Source organism: Camponotus vicinus, unplaced genomic scaffold (genome assembly GCF_025532165.1).
Source record: "Camponotus vicinus isolate PSW18456_S1 unplaced genomic scaffold, iyCamVici1.0 SCAF_9, whole genome shotgun sequence".
Lineage (NCBI taxonomy): Eukaryota > Metazoa > Arthropoda > Insecta > Hymenoptera > Formicidae > Camponotus > Camponotus vicinus.
This window is the reverse complement of record NW_028141981.1, coordinates 4,877,915-4,900,764: the sequence shown is the minus strand read 5'-3', so window position 1 is coordinate 4,900,764 and position 22,850 is coordinate 4,877,915. Positions and strand designations below refer to the sequence as shown.

Genomic DNA, 22,850 nt, shown 5'->3' with positions numbered 1-22,850 from the left:
CGAATTATGTCCTAACGCTGTTAATGTTGCATAACATCGTCATATAGTTAATCTCAAGCAGTTTACAAACTAAACTCTGAAACTCCTAATATACAACAAGCCCTTAATTTTCAGTTAATTTCAAGTAGATGTAAAATTTAGTCAAATAAAATTTTAATTACGGAGCAGAATATATATATAATTACATGAATATATATACAAGAGATTAAAAAAAAGAAAAGAGAAAAGTGACTACTACTCTATCTACTCCATCCTGCAACTGTTTATATTAATTTCCTCCATCGAGTGCTTTTTTTGTTTCTCGGAGTAATGGGTTCGGTTACGCCATCTCAGTATCGTTCAATGTGTCGATCGCGTTTTCGTAAGAGAAACGAGAAAGAAAAGTTAATGAAACGATTGTTTTCAAGGCGCTCGATCGAGCACGTTGAACGCTTGTAAATTTCTCGTTGACTCTCTCTCCGGTAAACTTTTCGCCGCGTCTCAGGATGGTACACATTTCCGTGTCGTATTAACCGACCAACCGAGCGAGGTAGCGAGATGACGTGCATTATGTAGCGCGAATGTGAACACCAACTTGCATACGTATCAATGTGTATCGGTATGCATGTAATGTTAAGGTACGTGCGTATATATGCATAGTGCTCCAGCAGGCGGGAAACCTCCGTGTTCCGCATGTGCGATCTTACTAATTTCCGGAATCGAAGCTTGTGTCTCCAGAGGATAGGACTGGAGATAGGAAGAGGAAGAGAAGCTAAGAGGCTGAGAAAGAGACAAATAGATAGATAGAGAGTCAGAGAGAGAGAGAGAGAGAGAGAGAGATGGGGAGAGAGAGAGAGAGGGAGAGAGAGATTCGGATGGCCGAGGATAGCATGGGCGCGAATTCGATTAATTAAACTTCGAATTCGCGGCGCTTCGCGGAAATGGAATTATCGCGGCGTAGTCGACGGTGGCGGCGGTAAATGCATCGGTTCGAGGACAGTGAGCCGTTACCACCGCTACCACCAGGAAGAGGTGGTTACGTTTGCAGCGAGGTGCAGCAGCGGTATTTGGGGGTTGAACAGTGTAACAGCTTGCGTCTCTAACCGTGGAAAGGGGAAAGGGGGACAGGAGGATAGCGAACTAACGGGCCAAAGAAGGGTATATATTTACGGCCCCAAGCACCGTGGCGTGATAGAGAAAAGTTTTGGGATTCGAACCGTGAGAATTTAAAGTCTCGCGAATCTGGCTAAGACCGACGGACTTTTCCTCCCTCTTCCCTTCGACTTCGAGTAGCGTTTCAATAATCCGCTTTGGTATCGCGTCGCTTAGCCTTCGCCGAGGTGAGGAAGAATCAGGCGAGTATTTATTAGGTTTTCAAGTCGAATTTTCCACCACTGATCGATTACCGACATTTGGCGTGAGTTGCGAAAAATACCGATTCTTCTCGTTCATTACATGTGTACGTCCGAAAATCATTTAGAAAATTACCCGCGTCACGTTTGGGATCGTTTGCGATTTTCCTTTCAAGAGAATGAGAAAGCTATGCTTCGGTTATAAAGTGCACGACGCTTGAAACAAAGTACAATCGAAATATACATTTCTTCTTTGTTTTTCCGTTCAAAATGCTAAAGTTACTGTTACTCTGTACTCTGTAATCTCTATCGATTTTTAATCTGTTTAAATAAATATGTTTCTATTATTATCATTAATCGTGTGTATTTTTTTAAATATTCGATATACTTTCGCTATACTTTTTCTAAATGTAAATATTTTTTACTTATTTCATATAATTACATAACAATATTCGCTAACAATTTAAAAAACAATAAATTAAAAGAAATTTTCTCAAATAAGAAAATTAGCATTATTTCTAATATTATATGTAATATGTAAATATATGTGTTAATCACATAATATATAATTAAAATTATTAATTACGAAAAAAATCAATAATTAACTATATTTTTAAGCAAATAAGAACAAGAATAGTCGAAATTATAACTAATTAATAACTTTGACAAATCCGAATTTTATTAAGATGTATTTTGATAGAATCAAAGAATAATATAATATTTTTTCATGAAATCTTAAGGAACTTATTCAGACATTAAATTTCATCTCGTATCAATCTTTCATCTTAACATTAAAAAATATTTACTTCGTTTAATCTATCATTGTAATAATCTAGTAGAAAGAAGTTGTAAAAACGAATGAAAAAAGGGAGTATTCAAGAAAGTTCAATTATCATAAAAGCTCAATTATTGCAATATAAATTAGTAAATCTTCCTTAAATCTTTCAAGTTGATTTCAAATAAAATTAAAAAATCTTGTACATCTAGAAAGAAAAAATTGCACGATGATAAGATACTTTTCTCAAGTAATTAATTATTTTATATTTTTTCAATAATACTTATTGTAATCTTTCGACAGATAAACTTTTAAAAGAATCATCTACAAGAGAGTAGAGTTTGACAGGACTATAAACGCGATAAAAAAGCGACGTAGAAGTAAAGGAAGCGTATGTCACAGCTTGTACCTCCTTTTCCCCTGGTGTAGACAGCATTGATGATAAAAATCCTTTTGCAGCCGTATAATATCATAATAACTATGTAAATCAGATCCACCGCAGCAACCCACAAACAGAGAATCGGATATTCGTATGCTAAGCCTCCACCCGTTCTCCACACTGCGGCCGCCATTTCGCTTTGACATGCGCTATATAGTCGTTGTTACTCACCTATGACAACAAGACTAGCTCCCCCGTAAAAAAGCATTATTTAACTATCTACTCTTCCAGCATTAACAGTTGCCAGCTATGGCTACATCAAACAAATCCTCTTTTGGAAAAAGCGTTAAGCTCGCCATTTGTGCGTGTATGTAAAAAGCTTAATGCAAAAATGCACATATGTGTCATGTATATCGAAAAATATCGCTTAAATTTAATAACGAAATTCCAACTGGCAAATAAATTGCAATGTAACAATGGAAGGTTATGTGTTTCATTATAATACGCCCGACGCGATTTTTTATTAGAAAATAATTTTATTGTATTATAAAGATGCATTGAACATTTACCTTATATCTCACGAAGAGTTTAAGTAAAGTTTAAAAAAGCGATTTTGCTAGCATCATATTTATATTGAGAAAAGTTTGAGATAAATATGGAAGAGCGCGCGCGAATAAGAGTTTCAAGGAAAATATGAAACAACACGCGCACAGAAAATTCAGGAAACTCTAAAATAAAAGTAGAAATATTTAAGAAAGAAATCAAATATATATTGCACATTGTGGGCTATTCTATAAGAAGAAATTAATGCTCTCATAATTAAAAAGTCTATCTAAGGAAAAGTGAATGTAAAGAATATAAAGTATATTAATTAATATCGTTCCACTTTTTCGCATGTCAAGAGCAATCTTCCATTTACAAAACATCATTTTCCGTACTATACTTATTCATTATTTCATAATGACTTTTTAAAAAATGTACGAACTTCCAGATTTCTATTTTTTGTCTTCAAATTTTACTAGATGTGGCGCCACATCAATTTTTATTCCGAGCATCTCTATTATTCTCATTTTTTATGAACCTCGTTAATATTATTAAAACCGCGCAACTGAAAAGACATGGCGTCATACAATGTTAAAAAAATTTATTTGCAGTGAAGACTGAATTCAGCTTTTATATCCATGCATGATGAAAAATGTTTACAAGCGTAATATACGTCATTCATGAAGACAACCATAGTAGATGCTGTATTACGTTTCGAAAATGAGTCTGGTGCCGCAATGGATTTTAATAAGCAGTCGTAAACGCGTTACAATCAGTCGACGACGAGGTTAAATGAGACTTTAAACGTTGCACGCAGATGGTGGCTTCTTCCGCGAAGCCGACGTGCTCGTATTTATTAATCTAAGTTCTATATAATTACGCTTTATGCGTCAATCGCAGTATCGCGCGTCGTACATTGCGTTTTGCGTTATTAAGTCTTCTACGAAAATTTCGCGCAGTAACACATGCGCAATTATATCGATTGTTGCGTAATATAAATTGGTATTTCAATGTACATTTCATTAGTTATGTCATGAACATGATATACAATGATACACAAATGTTTTGATATATTATTTTATATGAGAAGTAACGGCAAACGATCAAAATAATGAGTTTGAGTTTTTTCACAGCTAAAAAAATAACATAAATCATATTCACGGTGTAATTATGTGAAAGACTTATATGAGATACCTTAATTAATTTAACACGCATGAATATGTTGCGTCACGATAGCTTCTTATGAAACTTCGTGCCTTAATTTGACTGCAGAGTATTACGAGACATCTTCTTATGAATAATATAAACAGTGTAGCAAAGACATCGGTTATCCAACAATGTCGAGGCTTTAAAATAAACGCGGTTATAAATATTTGCCTAGAAGCACAAGTTCATTATTATATATTTTAATATGTGAGTATTGGAGAAATATTTTGTATTGCTCAAAGATGCGTATTCTTCTGTTAAAGTTACATTAAAAACCAAAATTATCGCTGCATTTCTGTCATAAATTGGATATTAATTACACAAGCAATACTGTTTTATTTTTTATTTACAATCGTCAAATATCGTATAATTACGCAAATATTAATAAAACTATTTCAATAAATTTATCGGAAAATTTATATTTTATCAATTTTTATATAATTCATATTGTATCAAAAATTTTATTAAATATTCTTTTATCAAATATTCTATAAATTCTATATAGTACCGCTAAAGATGACATTGACACAGTATATCGAGAAATATTCGCCAAATGCGTTAGAGGGTTTGATAAATGCAAGATGATACCGAAGTTTCGTAATGAAAGTTAAGTTAAGTTGTCTTTAAAAGAGCGACACGAGAGCACAACGAAGCGAGAAGTAAAGACCATCGCTGTCGTAGTCGTCGTCGTCGTAAGCGTAGCAGCCAAACTTCCAAGGTTTTCTCATCGTTTTTTCGCAAATTAATGCTTTCGCTCGAGATAAAAATTTGCTGAGCCTCGCGCGCACCGAAAAAGGAAAAGAGAAATATTTACCCTTCTAGGGAAACGAGAAGTTGGCCGCGTCTCGCGTTTCTACCCTCTGTACTCCTCTTATCACGGAAGTTGGCTATTCTGTCGTAATAACCGGGAACTTTGTTAAACTCTCGTTTAAAGAAAATATCACTTTCTCGAGGCTCTCTCCTTCAGGGCATTAATGGCCCCGATTCATCCCGATTGTCCACGGCTGTTCTTATTAACTTAACACAATATACACATCCCGCCTGTCACACAGCAACAATGTAATTTGAGTGCTAAGGAGTCGAAGACGAGGCGAGAGAATAGTTGACAATTAATGCTGGGCTAGCGATCGCGGACCGATTTAAGGCGAGGCGTTAGCATGCCAAGTACGATAAAATTTGCATAGAACGTGGGATAGACTTCGTCATTCGGCTTGTACTCGCTCTATTGAGATAAAGATTCAAATTTTGCGTGCTGCTCGTTCCCACTGCTGTTGGAACGTTTAGTTGTCGCTATATTAATAGATTTATGCTCGCAGAACTAAAATTTGTCACGCTATTTTATTGTATGTAATAATATCTAAATATACATATCGAAGCTTTTTGATGTGGACGTTTGCAACGTAATTACTTTTATAATTACTTTTATTAATTTCTTGAAACGCAAAAATTTTCTCTCTAAAGATATTAATAATTAAGTTATAAGTTAATTACATTTAATCTCTTACTTTTCTGTAAAAAAAAGATGTTTTTCGTCCAATTAATCAATATTTTTTATATATAAAATGGTATATAAATGAATCCATTATAGTGCAACTAAAAGCTTTAAACTATCGAAGAGTTTCAATGAATTTTTAAAATATTTCATATTTTCATATAATCTAAAAAAGAATTAAATCAATTTCATGGGACATTATACAGTCATTTTTATTTTGCTTTTATCAATAAACTAACGTCGTCAGTTTTCCGATATAACGTGGTGAACGAGTGAAATCAATTTTACACGATATGCTCTCACCGTTGTTATCGTGTTGTCAATTTCTCACCGTATCATAACTGCTAATAATATTTCTTGTCGATCCGTTGATATATTAAGAAGATTTAAGCTATATGTTAAGAGGATTTAAATTTACTATACTTGTAGGCTAATTTAAACTTAAATCCTCTTAACACTTTCTTAATATATTGAGAACATGTAGTACAAATATGACACATCGTGATATATTTACATACAAATAAAATGTGAGAAATAGCCATTTATAAAGAGATTTGTGATTGTGTGTGTATTTCGTATTTATTTTAAAATTTAAATTTAAATAATACTAAAAGAATATGTTTATATATATTATTTTAGTATATATCATTATATATTTTATTTTTATGAATAATTAGAGCAGTAGAATTGTAAATGATTTTCCATAGACCCAAATCTATTTTTAAACATCTCGATAGCGATTGGTTCTAATGCATGCGGTGCATTTTGCATAAGATGCACGATGGAAATAAGAGGATCATTTGTCGAAAACATGATCTTGCAGCGTGCATTGTAGCTGGAACACACGTTTCTCTCATGCATAGCGGCAAAAAGTATCGGCGCATCTCGGCTCCGCGATTCTCCATTCACGATAACCTGTCCGCACGACACGGGAACATCGTGTAGCTACATCGACACGTATAGAAACATTTCTCCATCTTTCAGCCTGCAACTCTTGGTGCAACTCTTGGTATCTCTACGTGTCGGTACGTCTCGCCAGTGGATGGTGTGTCCGTAAGATCTCTGAAATACGTCGGGCGATATTTCGTCCTGTCGAACATCGATGTGCGAGTCTTCACCTCCTACCCTCTTTCTCTGGTTGCCGGCCGATTTCGATCTTAGGACCTATTCTCCAGCGTCTCTCTCAAACTCAAAAATTCCGTGTGTAAGGCGCTCTTCAAGATTTATGTTCACAGCGCGCGCAGAAACTAAGCTAGAATGTGTGTTATTGTTGTATAGACATCGCGAATGTCACGCGTGAATTTCGATCTCTCTCTTATTTTCAAATATTGGCAATCGGCTTTGATCGCAACTCAATCTCGTTCAGTCCCTCTATTTTATTTCGATTCGCGAAAATTCCGCGCATATAGGAGCTATCTGGTATTTACAATCGATGTGAAAACTGCGATAACTCGGTAAAGTTATTGTTCGCGCGCGTACATAGTGTATAGCAGATATTGGCCCTTCTTCTTCAGTTATTTTTAACCACCGTTACACAGTTAACCGATTCGATTAACCGTTCACCTATCGAAATATCGTGTAATTCACGGATGATGAAACACTATTGACTCTCAGTATGCTTTTGGCTGATGTTCTTAATTCATTAGATCGATAAGTTCACTTTCAAAACTTATGAATAATAAGGAAGAATATTTATCGAATGAAAATGTATAATTCTAGAGGACAGAAAGGTACAATTATCACTTGCTAGATAACTTCTTTCACTTTGATAACGTTTAAAATTATATTCATGAAGTTTCATGAATCGCATTGACCTCTCCACTTTTAAATTTCTTCCATACCGTTATAATTTTTCCAATCAACTCTATTTCTATCATTCAAAAAATGACAATCCTGTCGAAAAACTAAATGATTTTGCAAAAATTGTGCGAGAGATTTATTACTTTCGCAGTTATTTATATACTATGCGTTTAGAAAAAAAAAATGCTCTGCGATGTGACGGATTTATAGCTCGATTGGGATACCTAATGTGTTCACATGTATCACGAGTACAATATTGTTTGGTTTAACGTCGTACACGCCCGAATTCTCTCAGATTCTTTACAGCGTCGCGCGATACGGTACGCCCATTTATTTTGATATCAAGTTTCTCGCCGGAGACTTCCCGCAGAGAAGCTGCTATAGAAACAGTACAACCGTTTTATCGTATTCGAATCTCGATTGCTTAAAGCCGCTAACGTAGTTACGTATTTTACGATGCGGAAGGGAATAACGATGCCGCGTCTGATTCGTGCCTCACTTTTACTACTGACCGCTACTATTTTTATTCTCTACCGCACTTGCCGATAGCTTACAAACGATCTCGATCGTGATGAATGTAAATAGCAAATTGTAAAAACAAAATATATATATATATATATATATATATATATATATATATATATATATATATGTTGTATAAAATCAATATAAAATGCATTAACTTTATAAAAATAAAAACTTGTTAAAACTTATTGTTAAATTAAAATTATGTTATAATATAAGCATTGTATTGTGAATAGGAAATAATTTTAATTTAACATGTTCATTAATTGCTTTATCTGATTTAATTCTATATCAGTAATTTTCATTTAACATACATATTCAGAGAGATCCATATTTTTTAAAATATTTCCATGTTAAATACCACGCGCTAAAAGTTAAATATAAAAGAAAAATAATATTTTAAATTCGTAAATATTTCGAGAGAAAGCTTTCCGACATCATTTTACTTTACATGTTTTGCAAGTTTCGATATTTTTTGTCAATTTAATATACATTTTTAAAAAAATTTTTTTAATCAACGCTTTTTAAATTACGAGTAATAACGATTTTGAATTGTTCGTAGTACAACTGCGAAATCTGATACCTGGTTTTTTAACTATATTCGATTGCTATATAGGATTTCTGTATAAAACACTGTACGTGCACATGTTCTCTTTTGCTTAAAAATCCGAAATAATTTTGTGATATTTCAAATAATTTTTTGGAAATATTTATTTATTATATTATTTTCTTTACATGTATTTAAAAATACTGTATTATAAATTACGTATATTCAAAGTAAAGATTTTTCTAAAAGATGTATTATTTACTACATTTTTACAATCATCTTATACTATAATACGTAAAATCGAGCATCTGAACAAATTGACCCGAACTAGAAATTCGCATTGCGCCATCATTCCAAGCGGCTTTTAAATTTTGCTTCAAATGTGCATAAATAATTTCTTTTATAATAATGTTAAAAAAATACCTAAAAATCGAGGTCGAGCGTGCCGCATAAATATATACAATTTATCGCACATTCGTATCATTGTTCTCGTCTCATAAATATAAGATACAGCAAAACAAGCGATGCAATCAATTTTTCTGACGAGCCATGTCCGTCTTTTCATTTTTCATATAATTATCGATATGCGCCAATATCGAGAACCGAAAGTAAAAGCCGAGTTCGTTCTTCGATCGACATTTCGAATCCGCAAGTGCGACCAATATATTCGAATACAGGAGCGTGGATGCCGGCTACCGTAACCTATGTGCTGCGAGATTGAATTATTTTTCTCTCAGAATAATTTCGCCATAAAATAAGACCAGTACGAGTGTGCATGCGCGAATCCACATACACACACATATACGGCCATCGTTCGTGGCATTATCCCTCTCGAGAGGGGGATCGCTGCAGCTCTTTCCTCCTCTCTCTCTTTCGATCTTTCGTTTTTGCTTCTTGCTGGTAACTTTTCTTTCCTTCTCTTTCTCTCTCTTTCTCCTTTCCTCCCTTCATCTCCTCGTTCCACCCCCGCAGACGAGGCCACTCGAGACGGGTAACATCGCTATTTTCCCCCACGTCTCCTTATATTACATTCTAGATACGGTCGCGGGGATGGTGGTAGAAGCTAAAAATTCCTTTCCGCTCCTGTTTCTGTCAGTGAATATCTTATCATAATATCGCGCCGATATTCTATGCTTGCAGAGATCGTCCCCGTGACTCTCTGACACATCTAACTCTTGGGCTTTCGTCTCGTCGCTTTGCTACCTATGAAACAGCCGCAAGGATTCAAATACAATTTTGATATATCTCGAAATATCTGGCAATATCGCATCTTCGGTTTAGTCGATCGGCAGATTGTAGTCGCGGCTTCTGTTCGATGCAGCCGCGAGGCATCGGGAATGCTGCCGGATGCTGTGCGCCCGATGCATCGTCCAAAAGCATGACTCGGCGATGAGACAGTATTTGCAAACTTTGACTTCGCGCGTGTTTCAATATCGCACCACGTGTCTGTGCGCGATGTAGCCGTTGTTTGTTTAAACTTTTCGTTTTTTCTCGGATCTCCCGTCTTCACCATGTTACCGACAAGAACGGTTTTTCGTTTATAAAAATGTGTAGCGCCTCGTAATACTTGCAACTTCGACTTGCACTTTTTTCCTTCGCATCATATTCGTCGGCTCGATTTTACGGTTCCTGCCGGGTGGAAAGAATCGCCGGTGCTTTCGTAAAATAAAGCCAGTGCATTGTTCTCGAGAGCGGGAAGGATGAATCAAGAGGGATGAATCTCTAGATTCTTTTATTACAGGAAAATTGGAGAACTGGGGAGATCAATTACGTAATTTTCCTCTAGAGATGGAAAGATGATAAGAGCAAAACTTTTTACGTGAAAATACTTGTTGAAAAATCACATAAGTCTTTTCAACATTAAACAATGAGATTCCACACCAACATGACATTTACGCGAGATTTTACACATTCGCAAGTGGAAGGGGCGAGTTCACTAACAGTTCTATGATTTTACTCACCAGATGTGACAGTTGAAGTTCTCAGATCTTAATGGCGTAATCGGAAATTAAATGACACTTTTGTAATATATCATGCAAATTTTCGCTGGGTGATTCTAATATAGTTGATAAATGTGTAATTCCTTTCGTTATCTTCATGCTTAGATTACGTGGCAATGTACGAAGCACATTGTAAGCTATGGTATGTTCGCACCGCTTTGTATGAGGCATTTGCATTAGATGCACATATGCGAGCGCGCGTGAGCTTATTGTAAACATGTATGTTCACGAAAACCACGAACGAGGTATTCACAATATATTTTAGATTAACGCTATTGTCATGAAGAATTCATCAACGTCTCTCACAGTTGGCGTTTTTTTGATGAATATTCATTATTATATTTATATCGATCTTGTAACCCGTATCACGATTCTTATGCATGGAACAACTCGGCGCATCGTCATCTATGTCAACGAGCTGCAATTTGAGGCTTGACAGGAAATTAAAACTATATTTCACCGTTCGAAATATGGTATTATACGCGTCAACAAGCCGTTAATCGTCGCTATTGCGCCGTCACGTGTACTTTAACGAGAATAACGAATCATGAACATCGAAGTGCTTGCATTCGCTTCGAGTGGCATTAAATACATGTCAAAGCAATGCACGCGTTAAGTTTCATATAATAATATATTTATACGAGGCTAAATATTTTTAAAATATTATTTTACATTACACGGAATAATATAAATTGAACTAGCAATATTAGTTTCATAATCTCGACGTGACATATCATTTCTGTACATATGATCAAAATATCAATGAATATATCGCAAAATATTTATTTATTATTATTTAAATATGTCGCGCAGAGATGTTATTGCATAACGTATACACAATGTAACAATCATTAGCGATAATTATAATTTACGATATTTGCAATCGGAATATTTTATAAACAACAATGTTTTTTTCATAGAGAAGTACTAGTAGAATTATTTAAAGTTATCTTGATGTTTTCAATCTTGATGTTTTCAATCTTGATATTTTTACATCGCGATATTATATATTTATTTATTGCATTATATTTTTGTTGTGTAGAATATTTCTCTACAAATATTTCCAATAAAATATTCAGCGAACGAACAACATCATATAATTTGATAATTCCAAATATAACTTTTATACTCATTGTCAGTCCACATATTTGAAGAGCGGTACAAAATTTTAATACTTGCCATTCCATTACCAAGAGAAATGATAACCAAGATAATCCAATAATAATGAATATTAAAAAAATGCCAAATACGATAATCTGCCTCAAATATTTGGCTAAAAAATTGCTCTGCATCTGCCACAAGGAATGTCATTAAAATTGCGTTCGTAAGAGTTTCAACAAGTTCTGTACAACACAGCTCAACTTTTATCCGGACATTCTATTTCGAAACATAAATGAGAGAGCAGCATTAATCCTCCCTTTTAGAATTTTGTTTAAAAAAGTTTCGATGGAATTTTTATAAGGTATCACAAAGGAGTCACGTTATGCGAATAAAGAATCTCAGGATGCTTGAATTTAATTAAAAGCATTAATGCAAGGCTTCTTTCGGTTCGCAGATGTGCCGAGCTTTTCCGAGCCGATCGGCAATGTGACCGCCGCCATCGGCAAAGAGGTTGCTCTCTCTTGTACCATCAGGAAAGTGGGAAATTACAAGGTAAGCAGCCGGTGAATTTTCAACGGCAAGAAACGGCAGCGGGCGGCGCGATGCCGCCGCGCTCGCGGGAGAGCGAGCATCGGGCGCTAATTAGAGCCGGCTCGGAGAACGCATAAGCGCGCGCGTTGCCAGAGCGATAAGGGAATCTGAAATTCGGGTAATCCCGTGGAAATAAATGGGTCGCTCCGGACTGGCTCTGGCAGATGTCAGCGTACCGGTGCCTTTTTGCGCGCTCTCCGTCCGCCGTTTCCTGTATTTTTCCGCGGGTGTGAATCGGGCGCGAGTTTTCCGCTCGAAATAAGTCGAGGTAATGCACCTCGGGGTCGTTAAACTAAGAGGAAACCATTAAATGTACATGTCATTCTTATTAGAATCGCGCGGGCAAATAACTGATCAAAAGAGAGTTCTCGTTCTTTCGTTGCACCAAGAAAGTTTCACTCCAATTTCATTTCGTATGCATTAAATATGAAAATAGAAACTTTATTTTATATACATTATTTAAGCACATACGAGAAATTCAATAATGCCCGACTTATCTCAGGATAATTTTTTCTTGCTCGTATCTGAAGATTAAGTTGCCTCGGTTTAGTAAGATAAGTGCTTAATACCGAGCATGGAAACAATTTTATGCATTTCACGTTGAAGTCTCCCTAGTAATATTCGAAAAATAAAGAGAGCGAAGAATAACAAGGCACCCGACGCGATTCATGCAATATATGTTCGGCACGGCAATTTACAATGCAAATGTATAGCGTATATTCAATAAGCCACGCGTAAACGCCTGCTAGTGGCACATACAAATGTTTATTTTTCGCAGAATATCGAAATTGCCATTCTCAAGCTTTTCGCTATCGAGCGCAGCATTGAGCGCGCTTATAATATATATCGCGCATAAATCGATTAATTAGCTTAAAGTCATACCATACGCGCGCACACGAGCGAATCGTGCGGTATATGATTCGTCGAACAATTCCCATGAACATTGCGCCGGTGATTTTTTCCCGGGATAAAGCTTGACATGCGAATAAATGCGTTAAAGCTCGCGCGTCAGCGCATCGCCATTATTTTGTGTTATTTTAACCATGGCGCTTTTAACACCACATATGTGACCGCTTGTAAAATAAAATTTGATAACGGAAAATTTGTATGCTGCCGAATTAACCTTACTAATCTATAACCCCGAATGAATGCATCTCAATTGATCGTCGATTATAGCAACGCCGCAAAAAGAGAGTAGAAAATTACTCGATTTTTATAGAAAGCGTTACAGTTGGATATTGAACAGAAAATAAAACATGTAATAACGGCAAAATAGCGGATCAAATAATACGAAAGTAAAATTTATTCAAAAATATACAAAAATGAATGTACGATAATTAGGAAAGCAGCATTTTAATCTTGTAAAAAATGATATAAAATTAAATATGAAATATAAAAATATAATTAATAAAATCTTATTGAATAAAAATTCGTTATATATATGTAATAAATGTAATATTAATTTAATAAAAAGTAAAGTAAATAAGTCTAATATGTATTGACTATTCGTTTATATAAAATATAAAAAATATAGCGAGAACGCTAAACTTATACGAAAATAACATAATATGTATAATGATAGAAAAATATATAAAATATATAAAAATTAATTAATAAAATTATGTCACTTTCTTTTTTTCAAAAATAATTAATATCTATTCAAATATAAGACCATAGAAAAATAAAATAAATATAACCAGTTTTCAACTGAATAGAATAAATATAGAACAATTTTTCTCTCTCATATTGTTGCGCTTAATGGAAGAAAAAATAAATAACAGAAATAACAGAAATAACAGAAAAAAATTAAAAAAAAAAACTAATAGTCATATAAATGTAAAAATCCAAATTTCAAATTTTACAAAAAAAAAACATTCATATTGGTTATATTCCACTTCGCGATTGCCAACAAAAAATTAACAGGTCGTTTTTTCATATATTTTACAGACTTTTCTTGTTAAATAACATTTCGCATCTGCAGACAGTCGAATCGCATCTAAGTAGCTTAATTAAATGTTTGGGCGGTATAATACTCTAATACTCTGACTCTTGCAATACTGCCGTGGCGTTAATGTTTCCAGCCAGTATAATTATCTTATTTAATTTATTCTACGGCATCTTATAGTTTACGATCCAGTAATTTATTCTAGATATAAGATATATACGCGGATAAAACAGCAATATGCTTTTGCGATACGAATCGCGAGATTTCATGCGCGAATTATCCCCGTTATATATATATTTTTATTATTTTCTTTTTTTTATCAGTGTAATTTTACACAGACACAACAAAATCGAATACACTTCGTGGTTGGTCCAAAAACACTCTGGGCAATGGTTGTTTGCCCGTTCGGTGTACACGCGCAGCTAATACTTTTTTATACGTGTACATGCGCTATTTTTATGCACTCCACCACATCCCCAGAACTATGGCCCGTCGGCAAACAGACTCGCATATTTGTACACCACGGATAGACAGTAATAAAAGAGCTTTATGCATGTATTTTCCGTAGTTACAAAGAAACGTTGCAATAATGGAATATCTTTTAGCGTACTTGTAAGTTTGATGCTTGTTATTAATGTAAAATTCAATGTAAAACATCGTAAAAGGATTTCAACCTTTTTATTACAATTTTGCATCGTTTGAGATTTTATCTATTAAAAGTAGAAAAGTGTACATACGTCAGTGCAGAGGAAAAAAACAAAAATTGCATATATATAATATTATATTGTACTATATATTAATAAAAAAAAATATTGGACATGCAGACATGTGCAGAGAAGACTCAAAAAATTAATAGTTCAAAATATAAATTTAAATCATATTGTTGTAAACTGTAGCAAAAAATTGCTGTCTCCGAAATGCGAAAAATGGGTGAAATGGTTATTTATCGCGAGCCCATTTATATTCATCGCAAGAAGCATGTGTACCAGCAACTGAGAACTTAACGTCCATTGTAAACTAAAGTTGCAGGTATGTAACTCATACTGATGCATAACTACTTTGTCGCTAACACGTCGCTAATTAAGACTTCAGCACTTTATTCTTACGCATATTTAACACTATAGTGTCAAAAACGGAATCAAATATGTATATATACATGCATTTTTCTCAAATGTAGAATAAAGTTATCAAACATATTGTCTGAGAAAAAGAAACTGCGCGATTTTCTATGAATATTGCTCGCATTGATTAAGGATCGTAAAATTCTTTCTCAAATTTTAATTTCTCGATTTTTATCGAGGAATTTTATTTATATTCACAGGAATAACAGTTTATTACAAAAGACACATATTTTCTATCGATATCATTTAAGATAAATACGTATTTCTTTTCATAAATATTAATTTCAAATATAGTTTTTATTCCCTTTGAAATTATTTTAGATTTGTTTTAATTATGCAATTATACACAGAATTGCGTATACATCATTTAATAAACTTCTAAAGTTTACATGTTGTTAGGGGAAATTTAGTTTAGCAGGGTTTGTACAACTAGTTCATTTAACTGTACATTTTACGTGAAATGGTACGATTCAGTAGTGAAGCCTGAAACCGATCAGACAGAATATTTAATTTTCGACTCGATATTCTTCATTTTCACTGACATTTTCATTAACATTTCAATTGCAAATATCAATACTAAGTTTCTACAGATATTATACAGAAAGATTTTTTATAAAATGTTATACATCCTAATCAAAATTTATTGAAGGTTCAATAATGGCAAATGTATTAATGATAACTACATACTATGTCTATGTCAAATTTATTTTAAATGATATGAAAGAAGAAAGAAGGAAAAAGAAATTAGAAATAAAAAAGTTACAAGTTATAACGAGGATTATATATATACAATCTACATGTATATAATCCATAAGATTACACGATTAAAGTATTATACAACAGTTGCAACCATAACTTGCAGGATTACAGCCTATAACTTTGCATAATCGAAACGATTTATACATTCAACGTTTTCAGAGCAGTTAAATCGAATACCTCACAATAAAAATTTTGTTCGTCGAATAATCAACTAGCAAGGGAACGATTGTGAAAAGCGATCATAATGAATGAAAGGAAACGGAAGCAGTTACCGTCACTGACACAAAAGTACGATTTTAAAAGTGTGCAATTTTCAAGAGATTATAAAACGCCTTTCGCGACAAGTAGATAAAAATTCACACACACATACACACACACACACACAACACACACATACACGCACACGCACACATACAGTTGCACATACCGATCCACTGTAACAGTGGCTCTTTCTCTCAGCGCTTTATCTTCGTGGAGTTCCTCAGTGTTTTCTTACTATTCTTGTGCTCGTCTCGACCGATCTTTCTAAAGCCTTCCTAAACGAAAAAAAGACACCGGCAAGCTTGAAGCTTTTAGTATCCGCGGCACCTTTTCAAGAGAGTAAAACGAGGCAAATCGCTGAGATGCAACGCGGCAGATTGGTGTCTCTACTTCTTTTCCCCCGTCGCGAAAGACGGATCAAGAAAAAAATGGACGGAGATATCTTCTGTGAGATGTACGTGACGGCTATGATCCCTTAAACGTTCTCATTTGCACCATCGCAAAAGTCGAAACGCGCGCTTGAAAGAAATCAAAGCGTTTTTCTCGCATTCTAGCGCGAAGGAAGCATTAAATATGAAGTATAGAATACTTTCGCGTCGTTCTTGCTATACTTTTTGCTTTTAATCTTGCGTCGAATATAGTCAAAATCTCCATAATTTTTTTTTAATACGTCAGATACTAACTAGAGCATTCTTATATTGAGAATAAGAAATTGAATTCGTCATATAAGTAGCGATCGGATTAACAAGGTTGCTTAATTTGACTACTTATTCGCATAATTGCGAATATTGGTAAGCTCAAAAGCAATTTAGATCAATTCACATAAGATCATCCATTATTGGAGACCGACGGTGAAATAGGATAGGCTCGTACACTTGGGCCGATGAAACATAATAGCAAATATCCGATAAACATAAATCCACGCTTCCTCGATATCCTTAGATAATCCAATTATACTTTAAACAATGTACGCGAAATGGAAGAAGCGATCGTAAATGAATATAAATATAATAATATGAATAGCGAGAAGCGCGCCGAGATGAATTTAGTTGCTTATGGCAATTCATTTATCACTGTCAACTCTTTTCTTCTCTCTCTTTCTCTCTTTCACGAGATATCGTCCTTTATAGTTGAGCGAAGTTGTAAGTTTACTAAGTCATATCTCACTGCCCACTCAAGAGAATGTTCACTTCCTTATTGTTCACTGAACTTAACACGCGTTATGTAACACGGTTGAGACAGAAACATTTTTTTCTTGTGTCATCGCGAGACGCAATCACGAAATACTTTATAATACGCAACTATATATACAATTACAGAGAGAGAGATTGTTTTTAAGGAGATATAATACTATATGTATTGAAAAAAATTTACGGCTTATTATATGCAATTTTTTACGGTTTATGCAAACCTCTCTAAGAATCATATGCAATAGTTAATTTGTTTTCTTGAAATTAATAGATTTGTGTAATTATAATAAAAGCATGCCAATAAATCGCGTGAGATATTTTTTGCAAGGAAAGACTTATATACTATCCCCTTTTACGAGATAAGACGGATAAGAACCCATAGGCCTTGTACTTCGTCGCTCGTCTTCTTGCACTTCCTCCGTAATACTAATTTCACCGTCAACAATACACGAGGAGAAACTTCAGCGGCTCTTTTTCGCTCCATCTCCATCCCCATCTCATTCCTCTCCATCACGGCCTACCACCGTATCCAGGCCGTTCCCATCAAGCATCGACGGAAGAAACATTTTCGGGGATGCCGAAAACGAGGCAGAGGTATGCTCGGCAGGCAGCAGATTGCTTGGCGCAGCGAGAGAGAGATGCGAATAGAGAAAATGCGAAAGAGAAGAGGGATGCGAGTTGGCCGGAATGGTGTTTCCCCAGGGTAAGCATGAGCATATACTTGCCCGGGGCTTATTCAGACAAATCGGTGATTGCTGCGGAGGCGAGCGAAAAGGTAGATCGTAGTCGCCGCTGCTGCCACTGCCGCTGCCACCACCATCACCGTCACCATCATCCTCACTAACACCATCACCGACCGCTCGTTGCCTTTGCCATCGTACCAAAGCACTCCGCACCGCAAACACGTTGCGCTTCCTATCGGTGCAACGATAGAACGAGGCATTACGCTGAAATCCGCCATGAATGCGGAGGTAGAACGACAGAGACGAAAGGTCACACAGACAGTGAAGTAACAGAGGCGGAAGTGGCAGAATAGAGAAGATTCTGTGCGATGTGGAGGGTTGTCCGTGAGATGGTGAGAGAGATGGAGAAATAGAGAGAGAGAGGGAGCAGAGAGAGAGAGAGAGAGAGAGAGAGAGAGAGAGAGAGAGAGAGAACGCAGTCGGACTGAAGAGGAACTGGGAGAGAGAAGAATGATTGTTTCCATGATTACAATGGAGAGAGGAAGAGGAAAAGGGGAGACGGCTCGGGTAGGGTAGGATAGAGGGCAAGAGTGGGTGGCGGACGCGGGTAAAGCGGTATGGGGAGCAATCTCTTAGCGCTAACGTAGATTCGTGGGACGGAGTCTCTCGAAATATTACACTGGAAAGGTACCGACGACCGCCGCCGACGCGGACGTACCCACCGGGGAATTTCGTAACTGTGCGGATAATGTGTGTCAGCCATCGAGCCTGTCCGAAGTGCTTTCCCGAAGAAAATACTTTGCACCTCGTTTGGATGCCGGAAGATGCAAGAAGAGAAAGAGAAAGACACAGAGACTCGTCACATCACTTCGTAGCCGTCGGCACTGGTTCCGTCACGGACGATTCATGGAGAAAGATTTATATCCCAAGGACGAAGGAACGTAAGCCTCAGATTCAAGGTGCTAATGCTCTTACAAAGGCTAGCAGTGGAAATAGCGGTCGAGTGGTTCCGTCCGGGGGAAAAGTATAGAGCTCGTTTTTAATTTATCAACCCCGGGAAAGAGAAAGTCTTTCTCTACGTCTCTTTCTGTTGTAATGAACGTTTCTTGTTGCAACGAGCCAGCGTGGAAAATCCTCGGATAAAAGCGCACCGGAGACGAGAGTAACGCTGCTACGGACGAGAACGTATACGAATAACTAGAGAAATAGTATTTCAGTTATTAAATTAAGCAACACACAATGAAACTGCGCACTCGGGAGAAGTAATTCTCGAAACTACGATGAAAAGAAGGAATCGTGTACAACGATTGGCGTGCAACGTTCCATCGGACGATTTTCCCACTCAAAGGCCTCAAGCCGATTACACATCGCCTCCGAATATCTCGTTAATCTCATCATGCTCCGCGCGCAATCACTGGGCGTGATTACTATCGATAGTAATTCAATCAACAATTAGTTACTTGTTAATTATTTGAATATTATTTATTTAGCAAATGTTAACTGTTATGTATATATATATATATATATATATATATATATATATATATATATATATATATATATATTTGTTAGCAAAATTTCATGCTTATAAAAATAATTTGATGTCTCGCGCAATTGATACTTATACTTCTAATTGTAATACATAATTGATTTAGTCAATGTGATAATAACAATCGTGATACATAATTGATTTATGCAATGCATAATTATTATATATAAATGTATTGTTATTATATAAATTAAATAAATACATAATTATTTGGTGGCTTCTGCTTGGATCGTCCATTATCGGATCAAATGCTCATTAAGAGCTATCTCCCGTCTCTATATTCATTTTTAATATGGCAGTAATAAATTGTATATTTAAATATTCCTGTTTTCTCTTCATAATTAATTAAAAGCTATTTTCTCAGCACACGGAAATGCAAAATGGAATGGTTTATATCTCTAACAGTCTAATTAATAGCAAAGTCTCTTTGATGCAAGGATTATCATTAAGCATCCTTAGCATCTACCATGAAAGTTATCTTAACATGATATATAATCTAATGTAATCAACCGCCTTCCGAATGTCGATTGCACATTATAGCTAACTAAGTTTTTAAACATTAAATATTAAAAAATGTGCCTATTTATAAATTCATGTAACTTTATCTTCTTGAAGTACTTTGGATATCACTAAATTATTCAGATGTCTTTTTCATTTTTACTTAACGAATTCGATATATATTTATAAAAAATGGATGTTACTATACAATTTTTAATTTTTAGGAGAATATCGAAAAATCGCAAGAAAAATTCCGATTAATAATACACGCTGGAGAGAATTACATTATTAAACATATTCCGTAGAATCAAGAAAGAGAAAAAAGAAATATTATCTAAAACGTGCAGTGAAATAGAAGTTTCAGATTTATATTTCATTAATTACCCTTTCCAGTCAGATTCTTCCAATATTATCTGGATATCCACTAGTTCTCAGAATCGTGACTATGCAAAATGCCGAACTAAGTCGCCGTTTGAGTTCTCTGGAGGTTTTTCTGCGATAAGCATGCCATCTCCGTAGAGGGAGGATGACATTATTCCGGGATAGCATCGTACGAATCGTTATCTTCTTCGTAGAGATAATGACTCCGCAACCTCGACACTGATAACGTTCTATCATTCTTTTCATAGACAAGACAAACTGTGTTCCTTCGTGACAATGTATTTAAAGCGTCGTCGATTACGCTTCGATAACGAAAGGATTCAAATGGCGACTGCCATCATCTCTCAGTTTTCTTCTGTCCAACCCTTTCCCATTTTCTGCAGTCGCTACAGGCACGTAGCGTCTCGTTTTTCGCGCAAATAGCTGCCTTTATCGGAAACTTGATTTATATTGTACTACTTATACTACATCGATTCGATTATGCGGTGCACAGCTTGCCGCTTCCTCATTACCATGATCACAAGTGGTGCTCTAGACAAAGGAGAACTTTTCCTATAGAAAGAAATACGATATTATATCGCAATGATTTTTTTTTAAGAGAAATATATCAAATACACTTCTCCATTTTTCTCTTTTCAAGTTTCGTATCACAAAACATAAATTTAATTAAGTTATAATTTTATTCTCAATTTTTATATGTCTTAATATTCTGGTTGTACATTTTTATATTTTGGAAAGCGAGAGGTTTTGCAAAACTATTTAAAAGTAAATAAATTTTTACTTTGTAAAGATATTTAAAAGTATTATTAATTACGCACATATATATTATTTTTCTTTGATTTTATAAAAGTAAATACTAAAATTTTTTATCGAACTAATTATTAATATTACATATTTATTAATTAATATTGCGTTTAGCGTTCCAAAATTTAAAGTGTACGATTAAATGACAAGCTTTTGTGAAAACAGCTAATATTTTAAATAATTTAATATAGTTTTCAAAAACAAGGTTTTTTACGATTTACAACTAAAGACAGACTAGACTTTGTTTCTACAGTCAACTTGTCAACACATATCAGGTGAACGCAGTGTATACCCTCAAGGCCAATTAACCCTGTTTTCAGTGATCAACCCTTCGTCTAAGCTCGAGGGTAGCTTGCGGCGAAGTACACGCGTGTCGCACAGGTGTGTATGGATGACACACCACCAACCAGCGGTGTCCCAACGCGCGGCATGTAACTGGCTGCTCGCGTATGACCGAAGGTGGTTATATGGGTTGCACAACAGTCACTTGAGATTAATTACCAAGTGCATCGTTAGAGATAACACGGCGAAGGCTTGGTGGCGGCGGTTAAGTGAGGCGATGGCGCCCAGATACGACGTTAAATTGAACCTTTCGTCACCGCTGATTCCAGCACCGATCCGATCCGACCTAACTCGGCGCAAGTCGAGTACAATATGCGTACTTGCCTAAAAGCAATTACTGCCGACGGGTACACATACATACATACACGTACGCATGTGAACTTGATGATAGCGCGCGATATAATATTGTTCGGCCAGCATCTCGTTCGTACCGGCTCTCGTCAAACCCGTAGCGGGACACGAGTGAAGGACGATATCTGATGTTAAACTCCGTGCGCGGTTGCTGAATATCATTATGAGCTACATCTCGATTTAATAGCCTTATTGAGCTATTCTCAAGTTAATAGCTTGATTTTTCGGAAAAATATAGAGTAGATACTCGGATGAACAATTAATCTAGGCTATTTATATGCTCATATAAAATGATATCGCACTCTCAAATTACACTTTCAAATATTTTTTAATAACATTCGCGACTAGTATTTTGATTTCATTAGCTAGGTAATAATAAAATGTATTAATCAAGCGTGAAATAGAAAAATAGCCAAGAGATTTTAATGTTCAAAATTTCCAAATATTTAAAACGCATTTAATCCAGAGATAAAAATTTATATAAGTCATCTTATTTTCATATTTTCTTTTCATTTCTTTCATAAAAATTATCTTTAAAAAAAAGTTATGTCATTTCTTAAGTGGATACTCTATTGATGCATCTAGTCTTCAATATAATCTTAATTATTAAAAAGAAAACAAAATAAATTTCAAATTATCATCATCAGGAAATTTATAAACTCATAAATGATTCTAA

The 22,850-nt window shown here is 35.2% G+C and overlaps 2 protein-coding genes across 2 annotated transcripts in view; one reads left to right on the top strand and one right to left on the bottom strand.

Moving 5' to 3' along the window:
• The window catches only part of Ksh (transmembrane protein 167A-like protein ksh), a 52,165-nt gene that overhangs the window by 19,020 nt on the left and 10,295 nt on the right, over positions 1–22,850 (bottom strand). The window lies entirely within an intron of this gene.
• The window catches only part of LOC145976716 (lachesin), a 45,543-nt gene that overhangs the window by 13,376 nt on the left and 9,317 nt on the right, over positions 1–22,850 (top strand). Inside the window, exon 3 of the mRNA XM_083108037.1 lies at positions 12,154–12,251. Coding sequence (XP_082964163.1) covers positions 12,154–12,251 — 98 coding nt within the window. The remainder of the gene's footprint in view (positions 1–12,153; positions 12,252–22,850) is intronic.